Below are 20,406 nucleotides of genomic sequence, written 5' to 3'. Positions count from 1 at the left end.
ACCCTAAGAGATTTTTAATCCTTTGGTCGCTAAGGGGGCGTTTCTCGAATTTAGTCGATTTCCTTAATGTTTTGGCAAAATCTTTCTCAAGGCACTTTTTTATGTAAAATCCATTGCGATACTCAGTTTTTATACAGGGTGTTTGGTTTTTCTCGAGGTTTTTCTTATACGACCCTAAACTATATTTTTTCTTATTGGCCATCCTATATACTTTGGATTTTGAAGAGCGTAAAATTTCGTAAATTTTAATGTATCACTCATTATATTTATATTAAATATTATTTCCAATATTGCATTTTATACATTTAAATGTTTTTATTGTAGGCATCTAGGTTTCCATGGCCAACAAAATATGGCAGAATTGTGAAAACGACGATGGTATTCCATACCCCCTAGACCCCCTGTATCAGCTTTTACCTTCAAGTTCATCCTTCAAAACTATGATAATTCTTTTTGAGAAAATTACCGTTTTAGTGCCAATACGAAATGTTTTTAGGGGGAAAATGTAGTTCCCGTGGGTCTAAAACATCCCCCAGCAGAAGGAGTACTCTCAGCAAAGCGAGAATTCTTTTTCTTTCCCTATTATCCTAGCACCTAGCACTCTCGTGGTGGTCTTTGGGAAAGGGAAATTGAATCTGTATAATAATACCGAGAATTAATACTCATACTCCCGAGTGCTAGGTTTCTCAAGTTGCGCGATAGATAGAATTGCTTAAACAAATTAGTCTGTAACTCAAACTATTGAGTTCATATATCAAAACTGGGAATGGTAGCCGTGACGGTGTCGAAGAGTGAGAAGTGGATTCTCAAAAAACTTTCAAACGCTTTATTTTTGAGTCCCGCTTGAACTCTCGCAAGGTTGGCCCCAATTAATTCATATGACTTTTTTAAAAATAGTCTAAACATTTTCAATGGGAACAAATTGCATTATCTACTCCGAATCCAAATATCAGATGACATTATAGCAACTGCATTGGGGTCGATGAATCAAAAAACGTGTAGATACATCGAAAAACGTTTTCAGTTTTTGGCGATTTTCTCAAAATTTTTCATCGGAATGATTCTTTACGAGATTCTTTACGAAAACTTTGCTACCCTGCGCAGCTCTGTAACACGAAAAAAAATAAATTTTTCAATCCCCTGAAAAAGGGGTGTTTTTTTCGAGAATAAATATCTGGGAACTATTCGAGCCCAAAAAATTGTCTTCTTTTTTTTGTCATAAAAGCCTATGTTTCTCCAAATTTCAGACCCGTGCGATTTTACTTCGCAAAAATAAAAATAAAAAACAGTTTTTCCGGTTTTTCTCGTACATAGGTGTTTGAGCTCGTATTTGAGGTTATGTGAAAAAAGTTTGAATACAAAACTTGGTCAGTTTTTGTTTCCTATAACTTTTAATTTTAACATTTTCGCCTAATATTAATAGTTAATAAAAGGCAAAATATGAGAAAAAAATTGAAACATTTGCATTTTTTGACGAGTACTACTATGCGATCAAAAATGAGTTGCTGTTGAGTTACCTTTTGAATTTTTGTTTACACATGGGAAATCGCGAGGGAAATCGTACTTCTTGAACTTCCAAAGGTGACTTGACAGCAGCCCATTTTTGATCGCCCGTTATCACTCTCTGAAATATCTGCTTGACATTAATTAACACCCTGTATAGTCTGGACTCGGTCTGGACTAAAAGTTATTTCATGAACGTGTGAGAAATGAGTGGACGAAAAAATGATCATTTTTGGAAAATTCAAGCAATGAAATGACAATGTGCAAATCATACGACAAAACCGAGGACAAAAAAAAGTCCGTATTAATTCAAAAAGTCGGACTGTTTTTATATAAAATTCAAGACTTATTCCATCCTTGCACTCGCGCTTACACAAATCTTTTGATACTTCCCTTTTTATAGCGCCAAGGACGTGATTGAAAAGCGCCTAAGCCATGAAGAAATTAGTGGGTTTCGTCGTAAAAATCCCCTCCATATTATTAAAGAGTGTACTTTTTTTGGATATAGCATCATAAAAGATGTTCAATGTAAATCGTCGGTAAATCGAGATGTAAATGTAGTAAAAAATAGTGGTTGCTACTTAAATATATATGCCCCCCTTGACCATGCAGCGGTACGCCACTAATCACAAATTTAAAGTACGTGGATTGGTGTAGCAAACTTTTATTAATTTTGGAAGCTTTAAAAAATGTTGTTTGTTGTGTGAAGATACAAGGTACATATATTGTGTTCCAGACAAAATTTCCATCCTGTATACTAGACAAAGCCTCACGTTCTTTCCAACATGCATTCACGTTGTAATTTTCTAAACGTTTTGCAAAAATATATTAGCAAACCTGAATCTAAAATTGAATGAATCAGGTTTGTTTCTAGCATTGAGATTCGTCGACCCTGGCTGATGTTAAAATTGACTAATAATTACTGTAATCGTCCAAAAATTGTTATAATTGGTAGATATTTGCTATAATTTAAGTAATTGAAATGATTGAGTACAATAATAAAAAAAAAGTAGTTGATGAAGCACTTTCACAACAAACAAAATACATTTGAATTGCCGGATAATCGCTGAAATTGATGAATACTTACTAATCACAATTGCTGGATTATTATCGCTGCATGAGTTGAACAATCACTACCCCATTGCTGAAATTATAGTCAGTTATGAGGCCCCGCATTGCACAAAATTTCCGAAAAACAATGTGATTTGAGGTAGGAAATACAAGAAAACAATTTCCTCGCCAATTTCGAAGAGATAAAAAGGATTGGAATCAAAGAACGGGAATAATAATTCGTTCCGAAGGAGGCCAAGAGAATAGTGAATGGGAAGTCTACGAATTGTCCACAATTAAACATGATTCAAAGTTCATCGAACTGCGGTAAGTAACAAAAAACATCAAAGAGAAAAAATAATAAAATATTCATAGACAAAACGATCGAAGCTTCCCAACGCTCGAGCAACAATAACAAGAAAAGTGAAAGGTGGCGAATAAATTACGGCTATTTATTACAAAACTATTTTCGTTGAGTGTTTTGACTGGGCGAATTTTTTTCCCATTCGAAACTTTGACCATTCAGACTAATAATTTCGCACACTTGGGAAATATTTCTTTTGAGAAGGAATGTCAATACTTAGTATCAACCGGATGGGAATGAAGAATGATTACGCGTCTATTTTCCCGCATTACTTTCTTTTCAGCTTTTGTGCTGAAATCGTCGTCTGGCCGAGATAAGTGCAGTCGAAGAACTTAAATTTGCTTACGAGATTTGATTTAATTACAGTCTAGACTAAACAAAACAAAGCGCCCGTTTAGTTTCGGCTTTTATAATGAACGCCGTCGCGTTCTTATCGTCGATTGATGATGGTACTGATTGATTTCTGCCAATGACTGTGCAAATATTCGAAATAAAAGAGAGGAGCGCGTCTCTTCAAATTGCCACTGAAAATAGACCGAATAAAAGTTTATGGCGAGTGTAAGGAATCTGAAGAATTTCCTTAATGCTGCTGCTGCAGTCGACGCCGTTGCATATTGCACCCAAAATTACATACTTATTAAAATAAGGTACTAGAAGCTTAAATTACTTACATCCTGTTTGCCAGATAAAGAAAGGCAAACGTTCGTAATCTGCAAATATTAATTGGCGCCTCATGCTCTTATTTACATTTCTATGTAAATCTTCAGACGTTTGCGTAATTAACAACTGAAATTGTCCGTTTTCAAGTATCACAAAAATTCGTGCAAAATCTCTATGAAAAACGTCAATCAATTTGGGGTAGAGAATTGTCGCAATATTTCATAGAATTTCTGTCAAAACACTCCCCAAGTTAAAATGACGAGTGGATCAAACACGAGATCTACCCGAGGACCTACCGTATCATAAACTATCCGGGAATATCGAAACCAACAAATTCATTTTGATTATGTAAAGTGAGAATATTTTAATAATAGTTATTTACATAAAAGTCGGGAAAATGACACACTACTGGAAACATGGAAGTACTCGGTCCCAGACTTTAATATCCGAGTCAAGTAATCTCATTTTACTGGCGAGTTTTCTATTAAATTTCACCGGCAATCGTAAAATTCCAATTTTCATATAAAACTTTTGGTTAATGTCAATCTGTCAGCAACGACAGTTGCGGCCCCAAAAACGAAAAGTGACAGGTGCGGCCGGAAAAATGACAGGCGGCAGGAAAGGTTCTGATCTGCCTCTGTCATGGAAACTAAAATTCCCTAACATAAAATAGGAGTGAAAATGAAGGTTTCTTGGCGATTTTGAGTAAAAATATTTACCCAAAATCGTCATGAAACCTTCATTTTCATGCCTACTTTATGTCAGGAAAGTGTTAGTTTCTATGACGGAGGCAGACCAGTCTACTTTTCCTGCCGCCGTTCACTTTACCGGTCGCATCTGTCACTTTACCGTCCGCACTTGTCACTTTACCTGCCGCACCTGTCACTTTGCTAAATGACTATAATGACTGTCATCATTGACAGATTGGCATTAATCAAAAGTTCTATATGAAAATTGAAATTTTATGTTAAAATACGATTTCGGGTAAAATTTAATACTTGTACTTCGATATTTCCTCGCCAGTAATGTGCCATTTTCCTGACTTTTATGTAAATAACTATTTCCAGAATAAATTTTCACCCACGAATTAATTTTATTATTATTATTACGTTAGCATATCCAGGGCCGTGGAGTAACTGAAAAGTCGTGGCGCCAATGGCTGAAGTGTATTTTTACTAGACTCGCCAGTTAAGATTTAATTTGGCCTTTTAGTTTTATTCAAATTGATTCTCGCATTGTCGCATGTGCAAACCAGATCCTTAACAAATAAGAAAGTTGGCACACACTTTTCTACGTGGTTCGACTGTTCGAGTGCTGAGATATAAACTGTATTTTCCATTTAAAAAAAGTTCTGGTGTAACAAGCTCTTGGAATTCATGGAACCCTTTAGGAATTCATGGAATTCTTACAGAATTCATGAAGTTATTTTGGAATTCACTTAGAAGTGACGTTGTGTCTTACTTTATATTGATTTTTATATAATTACCTGGAATTCATCCAACATTTTTGGAATGAGCATTTCTTATCGCTCGGCATGACTGTTTGTTTTGCACGGGACTAAATTCATCTCATCCATCACGAGACGCTATGCGGAATGGCGATCTTTTTAAAGCACATTTGAAGGGAAATATCGTATTCAAATCGTAGATTTTTAAATTGGTCAATGTACACATTTAAAGCGGAATTTCGTGCATTGTAAAGAGAGCCAAAAAATCTTCAGCAGTTTTTAAGGTAGCGATGCGAAGCCAGGGCCGCCGTTAGCCTCGACGGGCCCCGGGAATATTTTTTAACCGGGCCCCTATAATTGAAATTTTTGTTGTCCATCACCCTCATCTTAAACTAGACATTTTCAATCTTGACTACTTAGATTTGAAAGGAGAACATTTGAATAATTTTCATACAGACACAGTAATTTTCATAATTTATTTTGAAAAGTATTCAAATAGGTAACCAAATTACAATGTATAACTCTGCGGATTTTCTTATTAGCAAAAGTGAATATCACTCGCTCAAAATTAATTTCTCTAGCAAGTTGAGCTTCAAGAGCTAATGTACCGAGATTGATCTAACGATCTTGACCCATGGTCGATCTCAATCTGTTTTTTACCTAGCGAGCCTTCTGCCACTGTGCTGTAATTAGGAAATGTTGCTCAATGGTATGGTTTTTTAAATCTTCTGCTGTGCATTTTTTTTATATTCTACTCTATCATATAGATATGCACATGCAGATTTCTGTAAAAAACAGGTTTCAAAATCTCTTTTGGTCGGGCCCCCAGAATATGACCGGGCCCCGGGGCAAATGCCCCGGCTGACCCCCCTTATCGGCGGCCCTGTGCGAAGCGACCCATCCGCCGCTATGTCTTCTATGTTGAGTCCAATGAAGTCAAAAATAATTAAATATTTTATTTATTTTTATTTTATTTATTTATTTTATTTATTATTTATTTATTATTTATGAAAATAATTCCTTGAATTTTTATCATTGCAAAGAAAGCCAAAGAAACCCTCAACAGTTTGTAAGGTAGCGAGACGAGGCGGCGCAGCAATCGAAACCGAAGCTCTGTTCTCGTGTTGAGTCAAACGACACCATCAATCTTTAAATATTTAACGAATGTAATTCCATGAATTTTTTATCAGTGCCAAAGAAACCGTCAAAAGTTTGTAAGGTAGCGAGGAGAGGAGGCGCAGCAGCTTAAACCGAAACTATTAAATAATGACATCAATAAAATGCTTCACGAAAGTAATTCCCTGCATTTTTAACATTGCAAAGAAAGCCAAAGAAACCTTCAACAGTCATCATGCCCTGGTATTAAGTCAAATGATCCAATAAATATTTAAATACTTTACAAAAATAATTTCGTGCATTTTTATCATGGCCCAGTTTCACCGTCCCTCCGAGGCCCAAGATATATATAGTTCGTACTTTGTTCGGTAACTCTACTCTGGCCCCTGAGGCAAGAAAGGCTCGGAAAAAGCTTGACGATTATTATTTGCGCAATTATTTTTTATTCTTATTTATAGGGATACTTTTTTTAAATTTTAACCTCGATTTTAACCATATTCATATTCAATAGCACTAATCCTTGAATTGGTAAAAATCGATTGACGTAGGTTTGCGCCGTCTCTTTTCGTTCTTGAGTTAGACGAGGAACAGACGGACGGACAAAACCATAACTAAAGGGGAATTTCTTTCGAAAAATTCCCCTAAAAACGAAACAAAAATGCATCATCGTTACATATTAACCTAAGTATTCGGTAAATGTATTGTAAGCACGGTAAGTAAGGGTTTACAGAATTGGAATTTGTGTCAATTTCCAGTATGCTTTTCAGAACAAAATTGTAGGCCTTGATGTATAGCAGTCTTTTAGGTATGAAGAGTGAATACTCCGAAATAATATTTTCCAATCACTTGTGACTACAAATTTCAAAATTTAAATGGCACACCCTGTATAACAGTTTTGGATTAACGTGTGCTTTATGTTTGAAATGAAACTCGCTTTTGTCGGTGCATCTCCTTGGGCAGTTTGTTATAGATTGTCATACACTTAAAACTGGCATCAGTCAGCCTTGTTTTAAAAACATCTGTTTGGGAGGAAGAATGCTCAAGTGTAAACAAAAATTCCAGCACGATCAAAATAAAAGGTTTTTCCCATTTTATTTGTACGGTATATGAGATAAACACTGACTATCTTATTTTGCAAAGAAGTACATACATCGAAAATGTTCAGATACACAATATATTTCAAGGATCTTGGAGACCATGTGCCATTGCAGTGCTTGCGTTTAACAAAAAAACTACAAAAAATAACAACTAAGTAAATATATATTTTTTTAAATCGTGTAATAAACAGAAACGATACCGGCAAGGCACTACGACGGAAACAAGAAAAAAATAAAGAAGAGCCTCCTTTTTAATTACAATCAATATGAACATGCAATTAGAGAAGAAGAAGAAATCAAAACGTGAAATAAAACAATGTGATAATGAGATCCAGTTAATTAGTGTAACCATCCCCACGTTTCAAGGGGCGGCATACAATCAAATGGGTTGGTTTCCACTACCCCCGCATTTATTCAATTCGGTAAACAAATTGATTGTGCGGTCCGCAATTATAATTGCCAAAGAAGCGGCGGTTCTCTCACGAGACGCCCATGTCTATTTTGAAACCAATCTTATCAGAGAGCCATTGTTAATTTTAGTGCAATTTAACACGTAATGTAGTGGCAAATAAAACGATTAACGATTAAAAATGAAATAAAAGCTACGACGCAATTTATGAAAGAAACGTAGTAAAACGGCCTAATTATATTGTAAGGCATTATTAAATCAAAAGCGTAGTAGTAGACTATGATGGCACCGTCATTTGTTTACAAACGAAATGTCATTACCGCTGTTTGTTGTTTATGGCCTCTACGCAATTGATTGTTAGGTACATATTTGCGATTAATTAAGATTTTGACCTGTATTTTTTCATGCGCTGGCCGTGAGACGTTTCGTAATCGTGTCGTATTGCGCCACCTTTAACTACCTTTTGTTTTTTTTACTTCTAATTGGATTGCCCAAACGAGGTGCGTGGGTGGGCACGCAAAAATTGCGCGCAATCAAGGACGGCGGAAAGAAAACAGAGTTTCCCAAATATTGTTTTGTGAAAACATGTAGTTGACGCTTTAAAAGTACGCATGGCTTGCGCCATAGAGTGAGTATTTCTGTCCGACCTTGACGATGATATACGACGGAGACGCTTACCAAACGTGGGTCGAGGCGTCTCGCCGTCCGCTGCCTCCTCCCCATGCTGCAAAGACAACAGGGCCTTCAGCCATGCCTCGAGCTCATCTTCGGATTCCAGGACCAAGCAGAAACAATCATCCTTGGTGTAAAGGGCGATCACGTGTTTGTGTTTGGTGTCGACTCGCTTGTTGATATTGAAGCAAGTCTTAAGTGGAATGGAGCGTTTCGGCGGGAGGCCGTTATTGAATTTTTTTTCCGAATCGTAGTACTCCAAGCGGGCGGACGATTCAGGTCCTTCGGCGCGCAGTACAAAATATTTCTTTTTGAAGGTTTTAAGCTTTTTTAGATAACCCGCGCGTACAACGGTCGCACTACCGGGGTTGGAGTTTGAGCTTTTCACGGACATGGTTTTGCGCCCTCCTCCCTTACATCGATCACTGAAATTACGTCGCAACAACAGAACAATTGATACGAAATTGTCACTATCACGTCACCATGCGCGCACTTGATATCCTGCTGTTACTGCTGCTGGAAGAACACAGAAATTCTTCGTGCGCAATACTCAAACACGAAAACACGTCAACATTCCAGGTCAATGAAAGGTAACGTTTCCTGCCGCGATGCGAACAGACTGGACATGGAAGAGCCGATATTCGAAACCAGAACGTCTGTAAATAGCTCCAGACACGCACTACCTCAGACAGACAAACATTCCGTGGCCGCTACCTAAACAACGAGTTCACTTCGCGGTATGCGCCAGAGATTGCGACATAAATATGCACTACGACGGAACTCTCGCAACGAGTTGTATACTGTTTACACCACCTCGTCCGAAGCACACGCTATACTACTCTTTTCATCCATCTTGCCGAGGTCGGTCATGTGTTAGTAGACGTCTGCGACTGTTTGTGTCTGGCGAAAGACATCAATACATCAATGCGTCTTCGTCTGTTCCATTAAAATTTCAACGGAATTCGATAACACGCGTTACTCAATTAGATCGTACAACTGCGGCTACGAGCGGTTGTAAACAAGAACTGCGCAAGCGTTAGCGTATAGTATTCGATAACAAGGCTGTGGCTACGAAGCGTCACGCATGTACACAAAACAGTACAGATTGATAAATACGCAATAATGTTCTGGCACTACTATGTAATTGTTACTACGCACTTTCATTTTCAATTAGCACAATTTGTAGAAAAACAATTAAGCGGCCCTTTAAACTCGGTACCTTGCGGAAACTAGCGCGTCCTTGCCGATTTTTCTCCCCCTCGCCCACATGTTTCGGTGCAGACACTTGGCATTGCCAAAAACAACAAATATTACACAACGTGTGTGCGGATTGTTAGTTCCCGCGCTTAAGGAGGGGGTTGTGCCACCGCCTAAGAGCAACGCCCTTTGCAGGTCATTCATACATCAGCCAGGCAGGGCGAGTAACTACGCTACACAGTCAGCCATGACGTCCCGCGGACTCGTATTTAATTAAATTGCGCCATTTCTAATCTAACGTTAATATTTCCACAACGCACGAGACTGCGACCGATTGCGCCCTCCTTCGCTTGCGATCCTCGTTTGTCAAAAGCGTACCTAATTTATTAGCTGCTTACTATGTTTTGAACAATTCAAATTTACTACTTTGTGATTAATTTGTACTGCTCGTTAGTCTAATTAATCTAACGGTTATTTTCCCGCTGCGGACATCTATTGGTATTTACCGTGAACTATCGGCAGCAGCATAAAAGAATGCCAGTATGTAAATTTTGCCTCGTTCAGTTTTTGGTGCCTAGATGACGCCACTATTGAATAGTACCCTTTGATATTACTCATTTTCATTGAATAAACTTAATTTTTTATTCAATGTCATTTTATAGTATCACATCAGCAAAAACGATGGACTGTCTTAGTCTTTGGTATCACAAATTACCTTATTTCACCACTTACTACCCTCGGTACCCCCGCGGATATCACATTTTTGTTACTTACTCTTCGTTGCCTTACGTTACGGCTTACCACGGAGCACGGAGGTCTCCCAGGCTCCGCACAAACCACGGAGCGTTTACTGGCCATCCTCAATATGTCATATTGACTATCTGCATTCTATATTCTTGCGATGTTTGATGCTACAGCGTAACCCGGCGGCCGGCCCATACCATAGATATACGCAAAGAAGCGTATATCTGCGCTCATACTGAACTACAGGTCATCGGCATCGATATTTCCAGCACTGCGCCAAGATACAACTCGCTTTGGCCCTCCACGAATTGCCATTTCCGAAGATGGTGAGGTGTCCTCTCTTCGTGAACAGGAAGGTTGGACTTTTTCGGCGTTGACACCGATCTTCCATTTGGGTTTAAGTCGTCCAGTCTGGAATCTGGACCCTTCTAGAATTTGAATTGTTCCTTTCTCTCCGATTGGTTCTGCAATCTTTTTAGGGGCACCGCTTCTGATACTTTGGCGATCGTCGACAGCAGGCTGATCGAGTGGTGGTTATGCAGAAATGGCGTGGACTGCCTCGGTTTCTGTAATACATATTACGTCGATACGGTGCCACCGAGATGGAAAGTGCGGCAGTCTAAGCACTGCATTCAGAATAAGGAGGTTGCAGGAGCTGCTTAGTCTTTGAGCACCCTGTTCCCGATGCCGTCAGGTCCAGTCGCCTTCCTCGGGATTTTTCTTTTGATGGCGTCGGAAACTTCTCTTCTTCGGCCATGGGCTGCATCACTTTTTCGTCCTCCGACCTCGTTTCTGAAGTTGCGGATGGCGGTCTCGACCTCCCCCTAAAGCCTTCTTTAGAACACGACTTGATCTAACGAATTTCACGAACGCTGGCAGCGCGTTCTGCATGAGGTCTTCTCTCGGATCCAACTCGGAAGGCGGTAATCGTCTCTGCGATCGATATCGCGTAGTTTTGTAAGACAACCTGCACGAGTATTGCAAAATCGCTAGCCTCCGATTTGAAAGAATCGACGTGTTCGGTTACCGGTGCATCGCTCATCCGCGTTTCTTCAGGGGGATCTCGGAAGGCGGACCAAAACATACGCAGCGTCTCAATCTCGTCTAGCGTGTTCGGCCCAGTTCTAGGGATAATCGTCTGAATCAAGTTGTAGCATCATCGAGAAACGATACTGCAGCAGTACATGTTTCTGGACGGCGACGTCTAACTTCCAACACGTCGTCTTCTTCCGGATTGTAGTGAGTGGGCCGGTCTGCGACCCTGAATTTGCCATTTTATGAGTGTATGCTTCCCGGTGCGTAGGTGGATCTCTTGAACCAGCAAGACGTCGACGTGTTAGTGGTTTACAAACCGTTCCATAATGGAAAGGGGGGCGGTGGCATGGATATATAGGTATGTGGTTATCGATGGAGAGCTGACATCAGCTTCTCCCTTGGTCACCATAGCAACGTGTTTCAGGCAGCGATGCTGGCCATCATGATCTGTCCCGAGAGAACTTCTGTATCTACATTCAACGCTCAGTAGAGATTACACTAATAAGCACATATACATATGCATCAGTGACAGTCAGGGGGCGCCGGTTTGATTGCAGGCAGATAGATTATGTGAGTCTAAGAGTAAGTTTGACCTGGGTGCCAGCGCACAGCGGAATGGGGGGCAAGGAAAGTGCGGGCGAGCCGACCCGCAAAGGCAGTGGTGGGGTCTTCGTTGGATCCGAGCCTACCCTAGGAATTGCTCTCTCCGTTTTCAGAGCCGGGATTAAAGGCTGGGTGACCAGTCAATTCCAGGCTCAGTGGCAACAATCAACTAGACTCAAGACAGTCCAGGGCCTTTATAACAGTCTGGGTGTCCTAAGCTTCCAAAACTGAATAGAAGTCCGGTTAAGAAAATCACAGGTGTCCTTACAGAATACTCGACGGTTAACTACCACCTGTACAACATAATTATGGGCTTGCATGAGAGCCCACGTGCAGGTTATCTGGTAAGGCAGATGAAACTACCGAGTATGTGGTTTGTCACTATAAACGCCTTGATCAGAGACAGACATCAGCTCCTTGGTTACAGTTATCTGGAATCGGAGATTTATTTCTCCCTCTAAAGCAAATGTCAAATTAGAGACACACCTAAATGCTTGGGGCGAGTAGAGTATTTGTCCTCTGTAATTGGGCACAAGCCTGTTGAGGGCCCAGAACAAGTGAGGAAAGATTCTGTACACATACTACAGGAACGATCGACAAATAATTTAAGGCAACCATATATGGGGGTACCAGGTAAAATTTGCAACTGGTAATAAATAAAACAGAAAACGTCTGAACACTAGGACAAATTTAACCGTCTGCCACTCAACTAGATTGCCATCGCCCTTACAAAAATGTCAATGACCAAGGCATCGCATTATACATTACTTGAATTCTCTAATGTTGGAATAAATCCACCATAAGATTAAGTTTTGATTTTATTTTTGTCGCTTTCGAGTTTAGACAATCTGTGGTAATATTACCTCGACCTACAGAAAATAAAACAATAAATTTGATATTTATTTTTTTATTGATTGAATCTTAGCAATTAAACCTTTCAATTAGAAAAGAGTTGGAAAGTGTACAGATAACTGTACTATCACACAATCACAATACATACTCATAATAGATCTACAACAAATTTGTGTATAGTAAGGAAACAATTGTGAATTTAAGATTAACATCAGGTGTTTTGCATATTATTGGTTTTACAAAGAAATAACCCCCAGTTATAAAAATATGTAACAAAATTCCCCCTATATTTAAAGCTTTTTTTTTTATCATTTTTTAGTATTGTTTATTGCAAACAAAATAGTTCATCCTCAAAATCTCGCCCAATTTGTATTTTTTGATTTTTTTGGTAATTTATTTATAAGCGTGCAAAAAATAAACAAAATCCTGTGTAATCCCCTATAAAAGTAATAAATTATAAGCATGTATATGCTACTCTTAAATAACGCAGATCACAATAATAACGCCCTAAAGGCATTTCAAAGATATAAAGTTGTGCACCACACAACAAATAACTTTGTAAATTCAGTCGATAGTTAATTATGATATTAAATCTTATCTTTTATAAATATCACGTTTTCTTTCTAAAAATATGAAACACTAACAATTTTATAATCACATAATTTATAATTCTAATTATGTGTAAATCTAATAAGGAAGGTGACGGTGATGTATGGTGATTTCAGTCTTTAAATTACTTCTTACTTTAACGTCTTACTCTATATATGAACGGTAAAGCTTATTCTTACTTAAAATATACGCAGGGCTTATGACTATAGTACCACCTCGTGTTAAATTCCTGCAAAAGTTCTCATTAAAATGCCTTAGAGTCAAAGTAGTACCTACGTACCGGAGAAATTGTGGTAAAAACGAATTCCATCCGCTAGGTGCCTGTTTTAAAGTAAGATATAATTCAAAAGTGGAAGCGGTCGTCGGATCACATTTAATAATACTCAGTCTCCTACATTCTTCCAGTCCTTCGAAGTTAAGGTACAAGGTGCAACCTCGCAGTCCGCAAGGTTCCGATTCTGCCATAGCGATAATATCTTTCGATATTCGTTGTAATAACCCACATGGTAGTAATACTTCGCAGCATCCCAAACTCGTGGATTTTGCTTGTCGGAGTTCAGTCTCGAGTCGTTTCGATAAAGCGTTTATCGCCACCTCGCAATTGTCATCGGACGTGCATTGAGAATCGCAATCCAAGTCTGCAAAGAAAACAAACATTAACAAAATCCCAAACAAAACACTTCCTGTTACTATAACAGTTGTCAGTAACACTAGAGAAAGAGAGTATTATAACATATGACAGACTAAAGCGAGATGAAGTAATGCTAGAAACATTCAATTGTTTTTGTTTTAAAATGATTCTATCTACCACCCAATATCTTGACATGCTTATGTCACCCTGTATAATTTGGCAGCAGACTGAGGAATCAATTTTGGAGCGAATTCTGTAGGCCCACACCCTTAAAATATCTATTGAGGAAGTGTGATATGTACACATCAAGCCTGTTTCAAGTATTGCCATATATCTGGTTTTATGTTTTTTTTTTGGAACAGAATATTGTTGTATCTTCCTTCATTTTTCCCAGATAAAAGAATTTACAAACCTAAGCTTTCAGGTATGCCCTTTTATCCCCCTATGGAATTCTATTTTTGTACACCCTAGGGTTCAAAATGTTTTGTTTGAGAATTATGATCACAAAATTGGCAACAAAAATGTTACTTCAAAGAATTTCCTTAATTTCATTAGGAATTTTGTAGATGTAAATAAGAAATTCCAAGTCTGTTCACGGACAATATGATTGGGTACGAATGACAGGGATGGGTTTAAGGTCTGGATTCCATCCCAGAGAAAGGTTGTTTTAAGTTAAACGGAAGATAAAGTTAGAAGTAGGTGATGATGAGTCGAGCGCGAAGAAAAGATCGAAAATATGCAAAAAAAGATGAAGAAATATTTGACACACCGTTTAGTTCCGGAAGTCAAGTGCCAGACTAAGAAGCATTAGAAAAGGACGATATAATGGTTCTACTATCATTAAAGACAGAGATCCAACAACGTATCATAAAGCATATTACAGTCAAGCGACAGAAAATCGACTATCAGTAAACATTCAGTTCTGTTGCAAGATATGACATTATTCGAACATTATTAACGGTTGCTGGTGCAGATAAAATGAAACTGAATTGATTTGACATAAAAAGGTTTTGAATATTTAAATGGAACACCCTGTATATTTTTACATCTTTGGAATGTGACCTTTTCAAAAGTTTTTACGCCTACTTGATTTTTTTAGAGCCACTTTTAATATTGCATCTAGGTGGCCATGATCGGACCCAAACTAATCGAGGGACCTTAGGTGATCTCAGAAAATTAACAACCGCAAAGTTTTAGCACAGATTTAAATATACTATTAAATCTGTGGTTTTAGTGGCTCATATGAGAGACAGAAATAAAACAATTTGGCAAAATTATATTTTCGTGTCAAATGGCAACCCTTTTTTGGCAAGGACTTTTTTGACGAATCTAACGATATTAATTTAAACTCCGAAATCCAAAAATGTAAAAATATACAGGGTGTTCCATAAAAAATTCAAAATCTGGACCATTTCCGGCGAAACCGGAAGTGAGCGAAAAGAGAAAAATATGCGAAACCTCACCTTTTCATGTACCACTTACCTGTACCAAATCTAATTCTAAATATTTTTTCTGAAACTACTTTAGAATCAACTATTTTCCTCTCTACAAAGGGTGAAGAAAATGTGATTTTCCTCTCTAGTGAGTGTAAATTTAAAACATGCTCGTATCTAGATTGCTATATGTCAGACTTCATTATTCCATACGATAATTTTTCAATTTTGATTGTAGTTTCAGAAAAAATCAGTGGCGTATTTACAGGGGGGGCATAGGGGGCGTGTGCCCCCCCTGTGCCCATCGCGCGCGATGTCGGCATTCTAATGACAATGACTATGGCAAGAAAACAAATATGAACGTAGAAAGGCCACCGCCGTTTGAGACAAATGTACAAATGTGTAATAGTGTAATTAATACTCGAACCGTAGCGAATGAACAGGCCAACTACACACCAGCGCGCGATGCGACTAAACTCGGATCGGATTGAGTAATATAGTTAAGTATCTATGCTGCATTCGGCTCGATATAAATTTAGGAATTTACCTATTCCTTTGACATAAATTTAACCAATATGAGCTATCTATACCTATAGGTATACGAGTATGTACTTAACGATAAAACAATAAAATTGGAAACTATTTTGAAAATGGACCTTCTGTGTTTATTATACCCACTATATTTATACATGCACAATGCATATGCACATACACTCCAAATTTTTTGTAAAAAATTGGTTTTCTTTCTTTACGACGAGCTATTTCGTAAATACGCCACTGGAAAAAATTATAATAATAATAATAATAATATTTATTTACAGGGAACCCCCAAAAAAGAACAACAATAATAAATTACCTATAACAATAACAAGTTTAAAGTGTACATTACACATAAAAAAACATGATATACAAAATTAATTAAATTAAATTAATATAATACCTCACAATAATAATATACATTACCGTTTATACCTATAACATACTCTTAATAAACAAACATGCTACATTATCATTCCAAAAGTGCTATGGTTAACGTTTCTTATAAAAATCCATATCAACATATGTGAGATGTAATTTTAACTTTTGTTTGAGTAAATTTAGAGAAACATTGAATAGATCAATATATGGATAACTATTAGCTATGTGTAAAACTTGAGAAGAAAGTGTTTTTCAACTCTCATTGGCAAACTTTGAACTCGAGTTGAAAAACTCCACTTTCTTCTCTAGTTGCACACATAATTTTTAAATTAATCTTGTATCTGAAATAAATACTGAAAAAGAAACCCAAAAACGCTTTTAGATTAGTTGCCCTGTGGCAGATTAGAGGAAACGAGAAAATTTGGCGCGTCTAAAAGTATAGAGATTATTTTTAAGTGCCGGTATCAAATACTCGATTCTCACATACAGCCACGTACGAACGCAACTGGTTATGCTATTTACCTTTTAAATCCTCAGGTGTGAGTGCGACTTGTTTATCTGAATTAATAAAAAATGTTACTCACGTTGTGGTTGAGGGATTGGTACATCCGTTAAAACGGATTCGATGATGTCCGATGACATTTTATGAGTGGTCGCATTGTTTAAATCGGCCGCTCTTGGAAAAACGCCGGTTAATTTGCTAAATACCGCGTGTAATTTGGAATCGCTTTGTACACGTTCGTCTTTTTTTCGAAACATTTTTTTTTGTAATTATAGGCACGCAATGTACGAGAAAACAAATCGGTTAATAATGTAGATATTACATGTTTATTTACAAAGCGATTCCAAGTTGATGCTGGTACGTCGACGACTAGAACTGCACTAAAATAACAAAGGAAAATCAAATTGCATCAGCTGATCTCTTGATACTGCAATGCTAGTGGTGGTCGTTTGGCCAATAGAAATGCATTGAATTCTTGGCCTGGCAACAGCCGTCAAAATCAGCTGTAACGATCCGGGGCGGATCGAGTTACGAGTGGAATATGTAAGTCCATCTCTTACACTTACCGGCTTCCTTGACCTTCTTTGTACTTGCTCCTTGTACAGTAAACCAAAAATCCTATACGTCCTGACTAGTTTCAAAATGTCTCTTTAGTTGAGATGTTATAAGTAAACAAGCCATCCACACACTTGTTTGTGTTTAAAGTTAAACAAATCCGGAAAGCGCTTAAAGGAAACAAAGAGCAATTGACTTTCACCGATCGTGTAACGTACGTCGCCACCAAATGACACGTCTTTGTTGGGGTTTCGTTTTCTTTCAGCCACCTTCATTTTTCACCGGCCATCATTAATTTTAAATCAAAATACATATAAGTAAGTTAAGGAGCTCGAAATACAGACGTAAAAGTACAAAGTATTACCAAAAGGAAAGGAGAAATCAAGCATACGGGAAAGAATCGTAAAAAATCTTGATGGCTATGTGAAGCAAGGACAAAAGAAGGCGGGAGGAGGGGGGTTAATGATATGAAATGCAAAAGAGACACGAGGAACCTTAAATTCGGCATGGCGAAGAAATGAAAGAATGAAAGGTGAAGGAACCGCGATGGAGATGTAAATTAAAGGATCGGAGGGGGGGGGGGTTAAACTAATTGCAAGGAATCGTGATGAAAGAATGTGAACGTGAAGAGTGAATCAGCCGCAAAGGAAATAGGAAAATGACGCGGAGAAAGAGATATGAGGAAGATGAACGAGAGATAATAAAGGATTCTGATAGAGAGGCAAAAGATATGTAAAGGATGCGTGCAGAAAAATGTAAAGGAGTGGTAAATGCAAGCGGAGGATAAAATAAATCAAAAGAAAACGTGCGCTGAGGGGGGGGGGTACCAAAAAAAAAGCAAGAAAACGCTTCATAGAGATGGGCATAATAATTGACTGAAGCAAACAAGAAACTAAGGGAGGCACCAGTAAGATGTGAAGTAAAGAGGACTAAGTGGGCCTCGAAGCAAGTATGATGCAGTAGTGAAGATGGCGAGTAGATGGAATGAAGTAGGTGAAAGGGTGGTCAAGAATGACGTTAAAAGTGCGAAGAAGCTTGTAAGAAAGGAAGATGTGACGTGTGAAGAAAACGTGAAGGGGATACAATGCGGAAGACATGAAGAAGGCCATGGGCATGTGGAAAGGACGTGAAAACATGAAGACCTATGGGACCCAAAGAAAGTACCATGCGCATTCAGCTGAAAATTTTGGACAAACCCTACAATTAAAAAAAAACACCATAAGCAACGTAAGCTAGGTATGAATTTATTTAAATAATTTGTACATAAATAAATAAATAGGTAGTGAATAAAATACATCTTATAGGTAACAAATTCAGTCCGTAATTTACCATCCGTAGTTCAATCCGTAACTTCCGGCGTATGTGAAGTGAGAAACGGCCGGGGCTGCAGAGTAGGTGACGGCCGCTGGGGCGGCGGCGTACGCCAAGGCAGGGGCGGCGGCGATTTTCAATCCGGGATTCGATACGCGAACGTCGGATTTTTGGACGCTAGAGAACGGCGTGTCGATGGTCTTGCTGTACGTGGAGATCTGACCTAAATTTCCGTAACTGCGAAGGATGTTGGAGGATTGGGAGGTGATAGCGGGCGCGTGTGCTGCGGTGTAGGGTGTGCCGTATGAGACGATTGGGGATGAGTAGGAGAAGTGGGATACGGCGGGAGCGGCGGAGTAGGAGATAGCGGCAGGGGCGGCAGCGTAGGCGACCGGTGCGGCGGCGTAGGCGAGGGCCGGGGCCGCTGCGATCTTTAGGCCCGGGTTAGAGACGCGGACGTCCGATTTTTGGACGCTCGAGAATGGGGTGTCGATGGTCTTGCTGTACGTGGATATTTGGCCCAAATTTCCATAGGTTCGTAGGATGTTGGAGGATTGGGAGGTAATGGCTGGTGCTGCTGCGGCGTAGGGGGTACCGTAGCTGACTAGTGGAGAAGAATAGGTAAAGTGCGACACTGCAGGGGCGGCCGAGTATGCAACGCCAATGGCTGGACCTGGTGCGTAAGTTGCTGGGGAGAGCAGGCCACCAGCTTGGGTTCCGACTATCAATGCGGCGCAAAGGACGATGAACTGCAAAAAAATTAACAATTATAAACTGCGATCTGGTACACAAATGTGGGTAACTTACTTTGAATGCCATTGTAAAGTTGATTCTGTATTAAAATGTTCAATGCGATCGTTTTTATATATGAAATGTATAGCCGTGGGCCACCGTTACACTTTCGCTGACATTGGGATTGGGACAGAACAGGGGCAACACCCATTCATCCCCGTTCCAAAATAAATTACAGTAAGATACGGCGTTGATTGCTTTTAACAACCTCATATCTCTATATCTGTTATGCTATATTGCATTCTAATACATATCTACTTATACAAATATTTCACACCTCCTATTTGCATACCTACTTAATTAGAAGTCGGAACCAAATATTACGTTGCATATAACTCAAGAAATTGCCCATAAGGGAGTATTTAATTAATAGCAAATAAAGAATACATGCGAAGTAACTATAATTGCGTTATGTGCAAATATGGTTCATTTAGTCGCGAATGACGACAAATAATGATAAAATTATACTGAAAGTATGTAAGAAATGCCTCATAAAGGGAACCGACGAAATTTGGAATGGATATTTAAACACAAAATTCCTTAAAATTAAAAAAAAAAATTTTTCTATTGTTCGGTCAAGAATTTCAGCTGCATTTTTTTCGAATTTTCAGAATTTGAGACATCTAAGACTGGGAAATATAGAAAAAAAATGTACCTACTCAATCGTATGCGACATAGGTACTCAACATTCTAGATGAGAAAGCCGAGAATTTCATTATGGTTGCTTACAAAAAATTAAGGAAGAAAATATACCTACACGTTATGGGACGTTTGGGGAAGTACTCGTAGTTCCGAAACGATACAAGTCGATTGTTTTAAAGGTTTCTTTTGTTACACGATAAAAAATATTTTACAGAAAAGTATTCCAAGAGAATTTGGTGCTGAAAAAGGTACAAGAAAAGCAGT

At 38.5% G+C, this 20,406-nt stretch overlaps 3 protein-coding genes across 3 annotated transcripts; all 3 read right to left on the bottom strand.

Annotated features, from left to right (window-relative positions):
* Positions 1 to 7,426: 7,426 nt before the first annotated feature.
* LOC116179322 (insulin receptor substrate 1-like) lies at positions 7,427 to 9,776 on the bottom strand. Its single transcript, XM_031499092.1, has one exon. The coding sequence runs from the start codon at positions 8,710 to 8,712 to the stop codon at positions 8,125 to 8,127; it is 588 nt and encodes a 195-aa protein (XP_031354952.1). The 5' UTR covers positions 8,713 to 9,776; the 3' UTR covers positions 7,427 to 8,124.
* A 3,692-nt stretch (positions 9,777 to 13,468) lies between these two features.
* Positions 13,469 to 17,237, bottom strand: LOC116178077 (protein charybde-like). Its single transcript, XM_031497374.1, has 3 exons — positions 16,925 to 17,237; positions 13,639 to 13,996; positions 13,469 to 13,587 (listed from the first exon to the last, which is right to left on the bottom strand). The coding sequence occupies exons 1-3, from the start codon at positions 17,097 to 17,099 to the stop codon at positions 13,503 to 13,505; spliced, it is 618 nt and encodes a 205-aa protein (XP_031353234.1). The 5' UTR covers positions 17,100 to 17,237; the 3' UTR covers positions 13,469 to 13,502.
* Positions 17,238 to 18,628: 1,391 nt separating this feature from the next.
* LOC116178076 (pupal cuticle protein C1B-like) lies at positions 18,629 to 20,406 on the bottom strand. The gene is made up of 2 exons (XM_031497373.1): positions 19,516 to 20,406; positions 18,629 to 19,457 (listed from the first exon to the last, which is right to left on the bottom strand). The coding sequence occupies exons 1-2, from the start codon at positions 19,525 to 19,527 to the stop codon at positions 18,723 to 18,725; spliced, it is 747 nt and encodes a 248-aa protein (XP_031353233.1). The 5' UTR covers positions 19,528 to 20,406; the 3' UTR covers positions 18,629 to 18,722.

Source organism: Photinus pyralis, unplaced genomic scaffold, assembly GCF_008802855.1.
Source record: "Photinus pyralis isolate 1611_PpyrPB1 unplaced genomic scaffold, Ppyr1.3 Ppyr1.4_LG8, whole genome shotgun sequence".
In the NCBI taxonomy this organism is placed as follows: Eukaryota; Metazoa; Arthropoda; class Insecta; order Coleoptera; family Lampyridae; genus Photinus; species Photinus pyralis.
The sequence above is the reverse complement of the archived record's forward strand: the minus strand, read 5'-3'. Positions and strand labels throughout refer to the sequence as shown.